This window comes from Anomaloglossus baeobatrachus, chromosome 2 (genome assembly GCF_048569485.1).
Source record: "Anomaloglossus baeobatrachus isolate aAnoBae1 chromosome 2, aAnoBae1.hap1, whole genome shotgun sequence".
Taxonomy (NCBI): Eukaryota; Metazoa; Chordata; class Amphibia; order Anura; family Aromobatidae; genus Anomaloglossus; species Anomaloglossus baeobatrachus.
This window is the reverse complement of record NC_134354.1, coordinates 527,603,733-527,617,580: the sequence shown is the minus strand read 5'-3', so window position 1 is coordinate 527,617,580 and position 13,848 is coordinate 527,603,733. Positions and strand designations below refer to the sequence as shown.

Below are 13,848 nucleotides of genomic sequence, written 5' to 3'. Positions count from 1 at the left end.
GCAAAATCACTCTTTATAGGTCCGTATTAAGAAAAAAAAAATCTTCATAAGCATATATGTTTTTGTCCAAAACAAGTTGCAAATGACGTTTCGGCCTGAGCCTTCGTCAGATTGGACTTATCTGCATGTAATCATGAAAAATGACAATAATCAGTATCACATAAGAGTGAGAGAACAATAACATAAACTCGAACAATGTAGAGGTAGAATTGGGATGCAGCAAAAAAATTGCAACACAGCAAGAAATGAAACACATGATACAAATGTCATAATACAGTACAAGGACAATATAGTAATGACAAATATGGGGTCAGAGTAGGCTTAGACAGCTCTGGTACGAAAGAGATGTCAATCATAAAGTAACGTGCAGTAGGTGTAGAGCTACACTATGCATGGCAGAGCTAATGGGTAGACCGACCATAGAAAACGAACGGAGAAAAAGTGGAGAAAAAGTGGAGAAAAAATGGAGAAAAAGTGGAGAAAAAATGGAGAAAAAGTGGAGAAAAAGTGGAGAAAAAGTGGAGAAAAAAATGGAGAAAAAGTGGAGAAAAAATGGAGAAAAAGTGGAGAAAAAGTGGAGAAAAAGTGGAGAAAAAATGGAGAAACAGTGGAGAAAAAGTGGAGAAAAAGTGGAGAAAAAGTGGAGAAGAAGTGGAGAAGTGGAGAAGTGGAGAAGAAGTGGAGAAGTGTTTGTTCATGCCAGATGGGAGATAAATAATTTTTTACCGGCGCTGTCATTTACTGTAACGTGATCATCGGTGTACGGTGTATACCTGTGATCACGTGAGCGGGGACCGGAAAAACCGTCCTGAATCATGATCTCCAGGGTCTCAGCTAGCCCTGAAACCCCGGAGATTTTCTGACGCTGGGGGGCGTTATTCACTTATTTCTGCCTGCTGTTTATAAATGGCAGATCAGAATAAGGCTGCATTAACACGACCGATCCATTTTTGTGGTCTGCAAAAAACAGTCCGTTTTTTTTCACGGGTGCATCCGTGTGACATCCGTTTCCGTTCCATAGACGGTCCGTATGTCATCTGTTTGTCATCCGTGTGCCTTCCGTTTTTTTTGTGTACTGCAAAAAAACTGAATGAGGGTAAATGCATAAATTTACCCAGGATCCATAGCTTCATCCTACATGAGGCGGTCACATGTTCACTCCAGTGCCATTTTCTACTGCTTTTCACAGCGTAGAGCGCTCTGGTGATTTTCTTGTGCTTGTGCACTTCATATCAGTCTTTTCTGTCATTAAAATGGCAGAAAGACACATAATGTCCCACTCTCCTGCATTTTGTAATTTTGCACCCTTTGGTGCCTTTCATGTGGCACTAAGGGGTGCTTAGCTTTGTATTTAGCCAAAAAAATGAAAAAAAAAAATGACGTAGGGTTCCCCCTAATTTTGTAGCCAGCTAGGGTAAAGCAGACGGCTGCAGCCTGCAGACCACAGCTGGCAACCTCACCTTGGCTGGTAATCCAAAACTGAGGGCACCCCACGCTGTTATTTTAAATTAAATAAATAATTAAAAAAAAAAAAAACACGTAGGGGTCCCCCCAAAATTGGATCACCAGCCAAGGTAAAGCAGACAGCTGGGGTCTGATATTCTCAGACTAAGGAGGTCCATGGTTATTGGACTCTCCCCAGCCTAAAAATAGCAGGCCGCAGCCGCCCCAGAAGTGGCGCATCCATTAGATGCGCCAATCCTGGTGCTTCGCCCCAGCTGATCCCGCGCCCTGGTGCGGTGGCAAACGGGGTAATATATGGGGTTAATACCAGATGTGTAATGTCACCTGGCATAAAGCCCTGGGGTTGGTGAGGTCAGGCGTCTATCAGATACCCGACATCACCAACCCAGTCAGTAATAAAAAAAAATAGACGACAAACACATTTTTATTTGAAAAAACACTCCCCAAAACATTCCCTCTTTAACCAATTTATTAGAAAGAAAAACAAATCCAGGTCTGGTGTAATCCAAGGGGTTGCCATGACGATCCACACTGTCCCAGTCAATGAAGAACAGGATGTTCCCCATTGGCTGGGAGAGCAGTGCAGTGACCTGAGCTAACATCAATGGGTCAGCCCAGGTCACTGCAGGGGATGACAAGTGCTGCTGTCAGCGAGGTACATTACCTGCGCTGATCTCCAGCACACTGACAGCCCCTGTCACTGAGTTCAATGACCAGCGCCTTCACACCAAGTATCGCGAGAGGCCCGTGACGTCACCGCTAGTCAGTCTCGGGTCGGAAGCGCGAGAAGGTGATGTGACAAGCGGCGACCATGGAGGACAGTGACAGCGCTGAGGTCGGGATGGCGGGACTTCATCACCGCAGGTAAGCCGAGCGGGACCGTGTGTGTGTGTGTGTGTGTGTGTGTGTGTGTGTGTATGTATGTATCTGTACATGCCGCGGGCAGGAGGGGGCAGAGCGAGCTGAGCGGGGAAGTGTGGGCTTCCTGCACGTAACTAGGATAAACATCGGGTTACTAACCAAAGCACTTTGGTTGGATACCCGATGTTTATCTTGGTTACCAGCTTCTGGCAGGCTGCCAGCGATGGCTCCTGCACACTGTAGCTGTAAAAAGCCCTGCTTTTTGCTGCTAGAACCGTTCTCGAACGTATCTAGAACTATCGAGCTTTTGCAAAAAGCTCAAGTTCTAGTTCGATCTCGAACAGCCCCCAAAATCACTCGAGCCTAGAACTGGAGAACCTTGAACCTAGAACCGCGCTCAACTCTAGTTTTGACCACTCTTGGAAAGCCATATGCTGAGAATATGTTATCCAGTTCTGGTATGACACTAGCAGCAGATGTTGAAGAGACAAATGAAATGACAGGGTATCTAGAATATTCATCAATTGTTACTGGAATGTATTGGCCATTGGGTAATGTTCCATATATATTTCGACTGCCACTTCTATTCTGTTTGAGACAGGCTTGTGCTCAAGCCGAAACACGTTACATTGTGACGCCTAACCGTGCAAGGATCTGAATAATTAAAGGATTTGTCTTTAGAATACAAGGAGTGCCGGCCTTTTTCTTCATTTGGATCTTTAAACATGTTGACAATCACCATATAAACAATGAAAACTCTCGTTCATTGGGTGAAATTAACTTTTTTTCAGTGTAAAAGATCATTATTCACGGCGGTGCATCATACTGTGTATACGGGACTCACACTTTACAATCAATTGGAGTATCGCAGCTTCAAGTCGCCTTCAGAGACTAGTAAGAACAATAAAACGTTTTAAAAAAAATGTTTTAAAAAACTATGAAAAAAACAAAAGTTCAAATTACCCCCCTTTTACCCCATTGAAAATAAAACACTAAAAATAAGTGTGAAAGATTCACAAATTTGGTATGGCTAAGTTCAGAAATGCCTGATCAATCAAAATGTAAAATTAATTATTCTGATTGATAAACAGCGTAACGGAAAAAAAATTTCAGCATTTTCGGAGTAAGGCTGAAATATAAGCTCTACCCCGAAAATAAGCCATAGTCACAGTTTAATAATGAAATGTCCATGCAGGTAAAAAAGTTATAGTACAGCAGAAAGCAAACAACCCCAAAAGAGAGAAGACAGAAGGCCCCACAGTCGTACTCACCAGACACCGAAAGGGAGAACCTGTGGTGGAACGCATCAAGGACCTGCGGTGGAACACACAACCACACACATCAGATCGCTCACACATCAGATTACACACTCCTGACTGCATAACCACACACATCAGATCGCACACATACACTCACCACATCCTCTGCAGGCTGGAAGCAATCGGTATTGCCAGATGGGGTTAATGTGAGTGCGATCTGATGTGTGATTATGTGTGTGTAATTTCATTTGTGTGTATGAGTGTTTGTGTAGCACCCAGGGATATGGGGTACTCTGTTCCGGGTACTGTACATCCTGGGGATGTTACGATAGTGGCCGTTACCCTCTTCCATGCCCTGGGCCCTTTTTAAATGGGGATATTTACAGGGGATTTGTGAATAGAGTTATTCATGACGCCACTTGCGGTGTTGTGGCTAAATATAGGGAGCCGCCACTGTAGAATGTCTCTACTGAGGCTGGTGGTATTACAGCTAGTATGGTAGTCCCTCCGAAAGTAGGGTATTGCCCCAGCTGGTGTACTGTGCGGTAGACGTCGGAAGAAGGAGTCCAGACAGGTATTCAGTGCAACTGGTTTACTCACTTTATGGGTGTTAACTGGTTGCCCGAGGCCGGCTGGTTTTGCCTCCAGGTCCCCTTCGTTCCAGTGCCAGGCTGCTTCTCTGGTACCTTCTTCCCCTGCACCTATCTCTGGTAAGTGGGTCCCCATGGTATGGAACACTGGGGGTCCCCGGTCTGTGGTTTGTCCACTTCTGCCCGCCTGACGGTAACATGAACCCTGTGGGGTTGGAGTCTCTGGTCCAGTCCCTGGCTCTCCCTTTGCTACTGAGTCTTTGGATTCTTTAGGGTTAGCAAGGTTCTTGATGATCCCCGTTGCTGTGCAGGTGTTAACAGGTCGGCTTGAAGCACTTTCCTGTCCTAGGGTCCAGTACACCGTCGGTGCGTAGTTCCAGGACTACTCCACCATAATCCACCGGCAACCACTTCTCCTGGGTTCCAGGTCACTGTTAACCCAAGTCAGGACGTTGCTCAGTCACCTCTTTACACTTCCACTGTCAACTCACATTCTCCTACTGTCTTCCTGGTTTTTGTTGCCACCGGCACTGGGGTTCTGGGTACCTAAGGGGGTAGGCCCTGCATACTGGTGGGGATGCAGAACCTTGTAGCACCCTGTTGTGTTCAGTGGCGCTACATTTGTGTGATCTGATGTATGTGAGTGTCAGTCAAAAGTAGGGGAGGACCACGTGGAGCATACCTGCTGGGAGCACCCGCCGAAGATCGCAGGAGGACCTGGGAGCGACATAGATGTTCGAGGTCTGATAAGTATTATTCTTCTTGGAGGGGGGGGGTGTCTGTTTTTTTGGGGGGGTAATTTACCCCCAACTGTGTTTCCCCGAGAATAAGCCCTAACCCAAAAAATAAGCCCTAGTGCATTTTTCACGGCACAACATAATATAAGACAATATTTTCAGGGAAACATGGTTTGTGTTGGTATGTTACATAGAATCCCAATGGATTGCACTTGGACTGAAAATACGGTCGTGTGAACCTGGCATAAATGTAAAAAGATACCCTCATCTGTGTGAGATCCCCAAACTACAAATAGAAAATAATATTTTCTGATTGTTAGAATAAAAGGGTCGCTCATGAAAGGCTGATATGTTGAAGTCTGTCTTCAAAGTGGCAGCAAAGCTACAAATATTGAACGTAAATCAGAAGGCAAAGCTTTATGACTATATGACTAAAACAGTCAGTTTGTCTTTAGTTGTGACTGTGCATGAGTAATACTTATTAAATAAAACTGCTAAAGGCTTTCGCTAGGCACGGAAATATCATACTTGTGCATTTTATTTATTTGTCTTGTGTAAGTTATTAAAATATTATATCTCAATTTACTTTTTATTTTTAGACATACTTTTAAAGAGAACATGTCATGTTGAACATGCTGCCTCTCTGCATATGAGAGCGCATGGGGAATTGAGTAGATTGATGTATAATTTGTTACTAATGATTCAGAATAGCATTTAATTAATTGATAGGAATCCCTGCTCCCTGGGATAGAAAATGTAGAACTGGTTGTGAAAGGTTGGACTTGATGTAACTGTGTGGCTAGGGTCACATGACAGTATAAGAAATCAGTCCATTTGCAGTCTGTTTTTTACAGTAACAGTAATTATTCATTTACAGCAGTTTGTACAGTTTCTTATGCTACAGAATTGTAATGTATCTGTAAAATTCGGATGAAATACTGTGGCATCCGATTTTTTTCTTGCACCCATAGATTTGTATGGGTGAGTCTCATCAGATCAAGTGAAATCAAGCATGCTGCGATTTTTTTTTTTTTGAGTCAGATTGTGTCAGTGAATAAAATCGGTCATCAGTACTGCCCCATTTAATAACATTGGTCCGATTAATACGGTGGTGTGAGGGAGCCTGTCATGGTTTGACTCCAGGCTTAGATCCGATGACCTCTAAATGTGTAGTCGGTTTCCCTCTCTGTTGGACAGCAGTCTCTTTTGGCTCAGTCCAACTGCTGTTACTTCTTATGTCTTTCATTTGTCTTGCATTTTTGTTTTATTTCTGTACAGGTGTGTTCACTTCCTCGTTTTGTTTGCCAGATAGTGGGAGGGGCTATTTATAGTCACAATGCCCATGCCTTCAGTGCTGGCTATATTCCAAAGTTGATGGATGTTTGGAGTCCTAGTGTCACAGATATGACACAGAAACAAGGAGTAAGGGCACCCAGACTGATCCTCGGACTAGGGGCCCTAAACTGTCCCTAATCCCAAGGGTAGACTTAATGGTAGCCAGGCCTGGACCACCAACGTGACCCTGACTCCTGAGTAGCCCTGGTCTAACACCCTATCTCCCCCCCCACCCCTGGGGAGGGATGGGACCAGAGTAAACATTCCCACAAATACTGACAGACAGGGGAAAACCAAAGCTCAAACACACTGCAAGCATACACAGGGGAATCAACAGTATGTATTCAGGGAGAAATAAAGTTCAGGGAGGAAATAAACAAACAACAAGGATATTTCTACAGCACACAAATAGCATACAACCGTTCGCCAACAACTGGATCACCATGCACAAAGACCGGTAATGCTGGAGCAGAGCTAGAGCTATATTCAGCATGTGAAGCTAGGTTCCACCATCTTTTAAATGGCGGGGGTGGCTGTTATAGGATGTCAGCAACCTGTGACACTAGAAGCCATTCACCAGTCAGCAGGAATTAACTCCTGCTAAACCGAAGAGCAGAGAGCACAAAACAGTCGACGCCCGACTCTGGCTGAGCAACTAAAACGCATCAGGTTGACTGTTGGACTGTGAAATGTGAACAGAGTTTGGAGTCGCCATGACACCCAGTCCCTAAGTTTAGGATAATTTTGCTGAGTTATTGCTTTTGCTTTTTCCTGTGGTTTGTTTGTGTTTCCCTTTCCAGCATGCTCTCATTCGGTTTCATTTAGGATTTTGAGGGGTTCCACTTATTCCATAAGTCTTTTTAAGTTTCATTAAGTGTCCTCCATCTTCCCTATGCGACTGTGTGAACACATCTTTACTCCTGTGTCTCACCCTCTGCCTGTGTACAATTCTTTTATATTTATTGGTGTTTTGTGATACACTTGGTTTATAATTTAGGGCCCAGTTAAGGACACTCAACCAACGTTGAATGGGTAGCCATTGCATAACTTTAGGGTGCCAACCTCTGCGATCAGGTTTAGGGTACTCCTTGTCTGTATAGGGACCTGTGGTTTACATCCCCTCTGGTTTATTCATCCTTGTGTGAGTGGAAGGGTTCAGTCATAACACAGCCCTAAGGGGGATTCTTCAAAGTGATGGGTCAACAAAATGTCCTTGTTTTTCTTGGTCCATCCGCTTATTGAGGATTGAACACAGCCTGTCAATTTCAATGTTTTTTTCACCGAGCCATTTAGTTATCACTTTTTCATTGTGAAGTGGTCTCCATGATGCTATAAAAAGCAGTGCTCATCACCAAATTGCTCCTGGATCATTGGGAGAAGTTGCTATTGGGGGGTGTTTAGATACCATTACTTATTCATATATACAGTGCCTTGAATTTTTCAACCTATTCCCACAATTCAGGCTTCAAAAATAAAGATAAGAATTTTAAATGTTATGGTGAAGAATCAACAAGTGGGATACAATTGTGAAGGTGAACGATATGTATTGCTTATTTAAAATATTTGTAAAAAATAAAAAACTGAAAATTTGGGCGTGCAATAATATTCGGCTCCTTTAAGATAATACTTTGTAGCGCCACCTTTTGCTGCGATTACAGCTGCAAGTCACTTGGGGTATGTCTCTATCAGTTTTGCACATCGAGAGACTGAAATTCTTGCCCATTCTTCCTTTGCAAACAGTTCAAGCTGAGTGAGGTTGGATGGAGAGCGTTTGTGAACAGCAGTTTTCAGCTCTTTCCACAGATTTTCGATTGGATTCAGGTCTGGACTTTGACTTGGCCAAATCTAACACCTGGATATGTTTATTTGTGAACCATTCCATTGTAGATTTTGCTTTATGTTTGGGATCATTGTCTTGTTGAAAGACAAATCTCCATCCCAGTCTCAGGTCTTCTGCAGACTCCAACAGGTTTTCTTCAAGAATGGTCCTGTATTTAGCTCCATCCATCTTCCCATCAATTTTAACCATCTTCCCTGTCCCTGCTGAAGAAAAGCAGGCCCAAACCATGATGCTGCCACCACCATGTTTGACAGTGGGGATGATGTGTTCAGGGTGATGAGCTGTGTTGCTTTTACGCCAAACATATCGTTTGGCATTGTGCCCAAAAAGTTCGATTTTGGTTTCATCTGACCAGAGCACCTTCTTTCAAATGTTTAGTGTGTCTCCCAGGTGGCTTGTGGCAAACTTTAAACAACACTTTTTATGGATATCTTTGACAAATGGTTTTCTTCTTGCCACTCTTCCATAAAGGCCAGATTTGTGCAGTGTACGACTGATTGTTGTCCTATGGACAGACTTTCCCACCTCAGCTGTAGATCTCTGCAGTTCATACAGAGTGATCATGGGCCTCTTGGCTGCATCTCTGATCAGTCTTCTCCTTGTTTGACATGAAATGTTTGAGGGACAGCCGGGTCTTGGTAGATTTGCAGTGGTATGATACGCCTTCCATTTCAATATGATCGCATGCACATTGCTTCTTGGGATGTTTAAAGTTTTAGAAATCTTTTTGCAACCAAATCCGTCTTTAAACTTCTCCACAACAGTTTCATGGACCTGCCTGTTGTGTACCTTGATCTTCAAGATGCTCTCTGTGCTTTAAACAGAACACTGAGACTATCACAGAGCAGGTGTATTTATACGGAGACTTCATTACACACAGGTGGCTTATATTTATCATCGTCAGTCATTTAGGACAACATTGGATCATTCATAGATCCTTAATGAACTTCTGGAGTGAGTTTGCTGCACTGAAAGTAAAGGGGCCGAATAATATTGCACGCCCCACTTTTCAGTTTTTTATTTTTTACAAAAATTTAAAATAAGCAATAAATATCGTTTACCTTCACAATTGTGTCTCACTTGTTGTTGATTCTTCACCATAAAATTTAAATTTTTTATATTTATGTATGAAACCTGAAATGTTCGAAAAGTTTGAAAAATTCAATGGGCCTGAATTCTTTCGCAAGGCACTGTACATAAATTGAAAAAGTCCAACCTTTCTTCACAAGTTATACATTCTCTATTGCTATATTATTTATAACCCACAATGCCATTTGTTGTGAGAAATGCATCAAGCCGTTTTTAAATGCTGTTTTAGTATCTGCCATTACATCCTCTTGGGTAGCGCAATCCACAGTCTCACTGCTCTAGCTGTAAAGAACCCTTTCCTATTTATCTGCCAGAATTGCCTTTCTTTAAATGTGCCCTGGTCCTTTTGTAAGGTCTTTGCAAAAAATAAATCATGTACCGGTCCATTGTATTGACCACACAAGTATTTATACATATAACCGAAATTGCCTATGAGGTGTCTTTTTTCGAAGCTAAACAAGTCGAATTTTCCAACATCTCATTGTAGGAGAGCCCTTCCATCCCTTGTAATAATCTAGTTGCCTGCTTTTGAACTGACTCTAATTTCCCATTATCCTTTTAAAAATGTGTAAAGCCTAAAACTGAATCCCATATTCCAGATATGGCCTTACAAGTGATGCATGGCAGTGTTCTTAGATAAAGTTGTGAGTGAGCCCACTTCTGTGGATAAAAAGCAAACCCACACATGAATTGTCTCTGGATGCTTTACTGGTGGCATGAGACAACACTCATGGTAGTGCCCACCTTGTCTTCTACGGATGATTGTTTTTCCAGATGTCTCAAACAATCTGAAGGGGAGCATTAGAGAAAATAACTTTACCCAGGTCCTCTGCAGTGTAATACCTGTACATCCTGCAATCTGTGTACACACAGTGCCTTGCGAACGTATTTGGCCCCCTTGAATTTTTCAACCTTTTCCCACATTTCACACTTCAAACATAAATATAAAAAAATTAAATATAGTGAAGAATCAACAAGTGGAACACAATTGTGAAGGTGAACAATATTTATTGCTTATTTTAAATTTTTGTAAAAAATAAAAAACTGAAAAGTGGGGCGTGCAATATTATTCGTCCCCTTTACTTTCAGTGCAGCAAACTCACTCCAGAAGTTCATTGAGGATCTCTGAATGATCTAATTTTGTCCTAAATGACTGATGATGATAAATATAAGCCACTTGTGTGTAATGAAGTATCTGTTTAAATGCACCTGCTCTGTGATAGTCTCAGTGTTCTTTTTAAAGCGCAGATATCATCATGAAGACCAAGGAACACAACAGGCAGGTCCGTGATACTGTTGTGGGGAAGTTTAAAGCTGGATTTGGTTGCAAAAAGATTTCTAAAACTTTAAACATCCCAAGACGCACTGTGCATGCGATCATATTGAAATGGAAGGAGTATCATACCACTGCAAATCTACCTAGACCCGGCCGTCCCTCAGAAATTTCATGTTAAACAAGGAGAAGACTGATCAGAGATGCAGCCAAGAGGCCCATGATCACTCTGGATGAAATGCAGAGATCTACAGCTGAGGTGGGAGTGTCTGTCTATACGACAACAATCAGTCATATGCTGGAACAAATCTGGCCTTTATGGAAGAGTGGCAAGAAGAAAGCCATTTGTCAAAGATATCCATAAAAAGTTTTGTTTAAAGTTTGCCACAAGCCACCTGGGAGACACACCAAACATTTGGAAGAAGGTGCTCTGGTCAGATGAAACCAAAATCGAACTTTTTGGGCACAATGGCAAACGATATGTTTGGCGTAAAAGCAACACCGCTCATCACCCTGAACACACCAACCCCACTGTCAAACATGGTGGTGGCATCATGGTTTGGGCCTGCTTTTCTTCAGCAGGGACAGGGAAGATAGTTAAAATTGATGGGAAGATGGATGGAGCCAAATACAGGACCATTCTTGAAGAAAACCTGTTGGAGTCTGCAGAAGACCTGAGACTGGGACGGAGATTTGTCTTTCAACAAGACAATGATCCAAAACATAAAGCAAAATCTACAATGGAATGGTTCACAAATAAACGTATCCAGGTGTTAGAATGGACATGTCAAAGTCCAGACCAAAATCCAATCGAGAATCTGTGGAAAGAGCTGAAAACTGCTGTTCACAAATGCTCTCTATCCAACCTCACTCAGCTCAAGCTATTTGCAATGGAAGAATAGGCAAGAATTTCAGTCTCTTGATGTGCAAAACTGATAGAGACATACACCAAGCGACCTGCAGCTGTAATTGCAGCAAAAGGTGGCGTTACAAAGTATTGACTTAAAGGAGCCGAATAATATTGCACGCCCAAATTTTCAGCTTTTTATTTTTTACAAAAATTTAAATTAAGCAATACATATCGTTCACCTTCACAATTGTATCCCACTTGTTGTTGATTCTTCACTATAACATTTAAAATTGCTATCTTTATTTTTGAAGCCTGAAATGTGGGAAAAGGTTGAAAAATTCAAGTTGGCCGAATACTTTCGCAAGGTACTGTACTCTTAATTAGTAAATTGAACTAAATTTAAAATGAAATTTTACTTGCAGTTTCACAGTATTGATGTGCTGTAATTGATCTTATTCTTGACATTTAGCCCTAGTGTTCAACTTGCCAAACCTCTCCTAAAGCCAGTCCCACCAAAAGAAGAAAAGAAGCCTCCATCAGTATCGAGAAGCAGACGGTCAGTGGTAAATCATTTCGGGTCCAGAACTCCAAGCGACAGTGACTCCTTGGAAAGCACTGATGGCACAGATGCAGGTAGAGCGCACTAATCATTAAGAGCGCAGATTGATTCACCCACTGCACATTTCCCATACATTTGATATTCATGGACACAATACACTCTTCTATCCCTTCATGCAGGTGACACTATTGGCTCCACATGCTCATTTCTAGATTCTAGAGTTACTTTTTAATTTCACAATGATTTTAATTTTTCTCGATCTTGGGGGTATCCAGCCATGGAGCCCACAGGTCCTCAAATTTCTTATACACCCTCCTCTTCTGGCATATTTCTCAAGTCTAAGTGTGTTGTTTATTTTCTCAGTCAACTCTCTAAACTCTGGGTTCTACTGTTGTTCCAATACAGTGCTATAACCTTTCGTGCTTGGTATAGTATACGCGTGATAGCTGTCTTTTGACTTTCCTGAATAGGGAGTTCCGCAGTGTATCCAAGAACGCACGTCAAAGGCCCGCGGCTGATCTGACAGTCATATACCAAGTCTACATGGTCCAGCACACCTGTCCAATAGCTTCTCAGGCGCGGACAGTTCCACATAAGATGGATCAGATCCACGTCTGTAATTCCACATTTCCAACAACATGAAACAGGACTAGCCCAAATTTTTAATAGGGACATCGAGGTCCTATATAGTGTGTGTAGTAAAAATAACTGCAAAAGCCTCTGTGACTCAGTTACTGATACTAGCGGAGTGTTTCGCACTACCTCCTCCAATGCCTCTGTCGAAATAGTCCCTACATCCCTCTGCTATTTCTCCTGGAGGCCAGAGGTCTCAGCCTTGTCTTTGGCATCTTGGAAATACATATAGTACCAGGAGATTGCCCCCTTCGTGTCCCCAGCCGCCAGTGCGATATCCAGTAACGGCATTCGGTCCACCGATGACAAGCTCACCGATCCAGACTGTACCTCACAAGCATGCCTAAGTTGTAGGGATTGGAAGACCCTGTTATTCAGGATGTCAAATTCACTCCTGAGCCTCTCAAATGTCTTGACTCACCCCCCCTCATCAAGCAGTTGCTGTATTTTCCTGAGCACCTTCTGCTGCCATAAATCAAACCCCTGCAGCATATCAAGCTCAAAGATGTACAGGTTCCCCCAAATAAGGTAAAATATATGTCTTTTACCTTCTCCCAAGTTTCCCCCATCTCCCTTAAAGTATGATACGTGAGCGTGGATGCTCTTAAAAAAAACCCAAATCTAATTCTGCATTCAGATCCCTTTTTCCCAGCGCATGATGTACCATTGCCATTATTGAGGGCAAGGTTCCTGCACCCTCTCCCTCAGAATTCTTAAGGTGCTGCAGCTGTGCTGCCAGATAATAGAGACGCTGGTTCTTGCATTTGTGGCAACCCTGAGGCTCAGGTCGCCACAGGGTACTGCACTCCAACCGGGGTGTAGTACTGATCATGGATCCAGGGGAGATCGATGCCGGTCTCACCATATACAATCACATACACACAAGGGTTGCCCCTTCCCCACTGGGGATTGGGCTAGGGTCGAGTACCAAAGGGGTTGCCTACAGTGTGGCATTTACAGGATGTCATCACAACAGGGGCCCCCAATCCACTAGCTTAGGACCTGGGTGAGGGGAGGAGCAGCCACGAGGGGGAGTTAGGAGCCACACACAGCAGTAAACGGATTCTCCAGCAGGAGAGATAGCGAGCAGACATCCTTCTCAGTAGCTCCTGTGGGACATAAGGGTATAACGGTCGCTGTGGAGATCCCATGTCAGTTCTCCCGTGGCCAGCGCAGTTCAGGGTGTAGCACCCTAGGATGGTGCAATTCCACGTTGCATCATCAGACTCTAATGGACAGAGGGGTTTTAAGCCCCTCTGACCACCCACGTTTCCAGAGCCAAGTGGCACAGAGGGCCTAGATCACGGTCAGACTAAAGGGGATCCACGCTACTGGCATAGGGAACAGTACTCTACCTA

General features: G+C 43.2%; 1 protein-coding gene across 1 annotated transcript in view; it reads left to right on the top strand.

Moving 5' to 3' along the window:
* Positions 1 to 13,848, top strand: part of VWA3B (von Willebrand factor A domain containing 3B) — a 363,812-nt gene that overhangs the window by 262,113 nt on the left and 87,851 nt on the right. Inside the window, exon 27 of the mRNA XM_075336597.1 lies at positions 11,768 to 11,931. Coding sequence (XP_075192712.1) covers positions 11,768 to 11,931 — 164 coding nt within the window. The remainder of the gene's footprint in view (positions 1 to 11,767; positions 11,932 to 13,848) is intronic.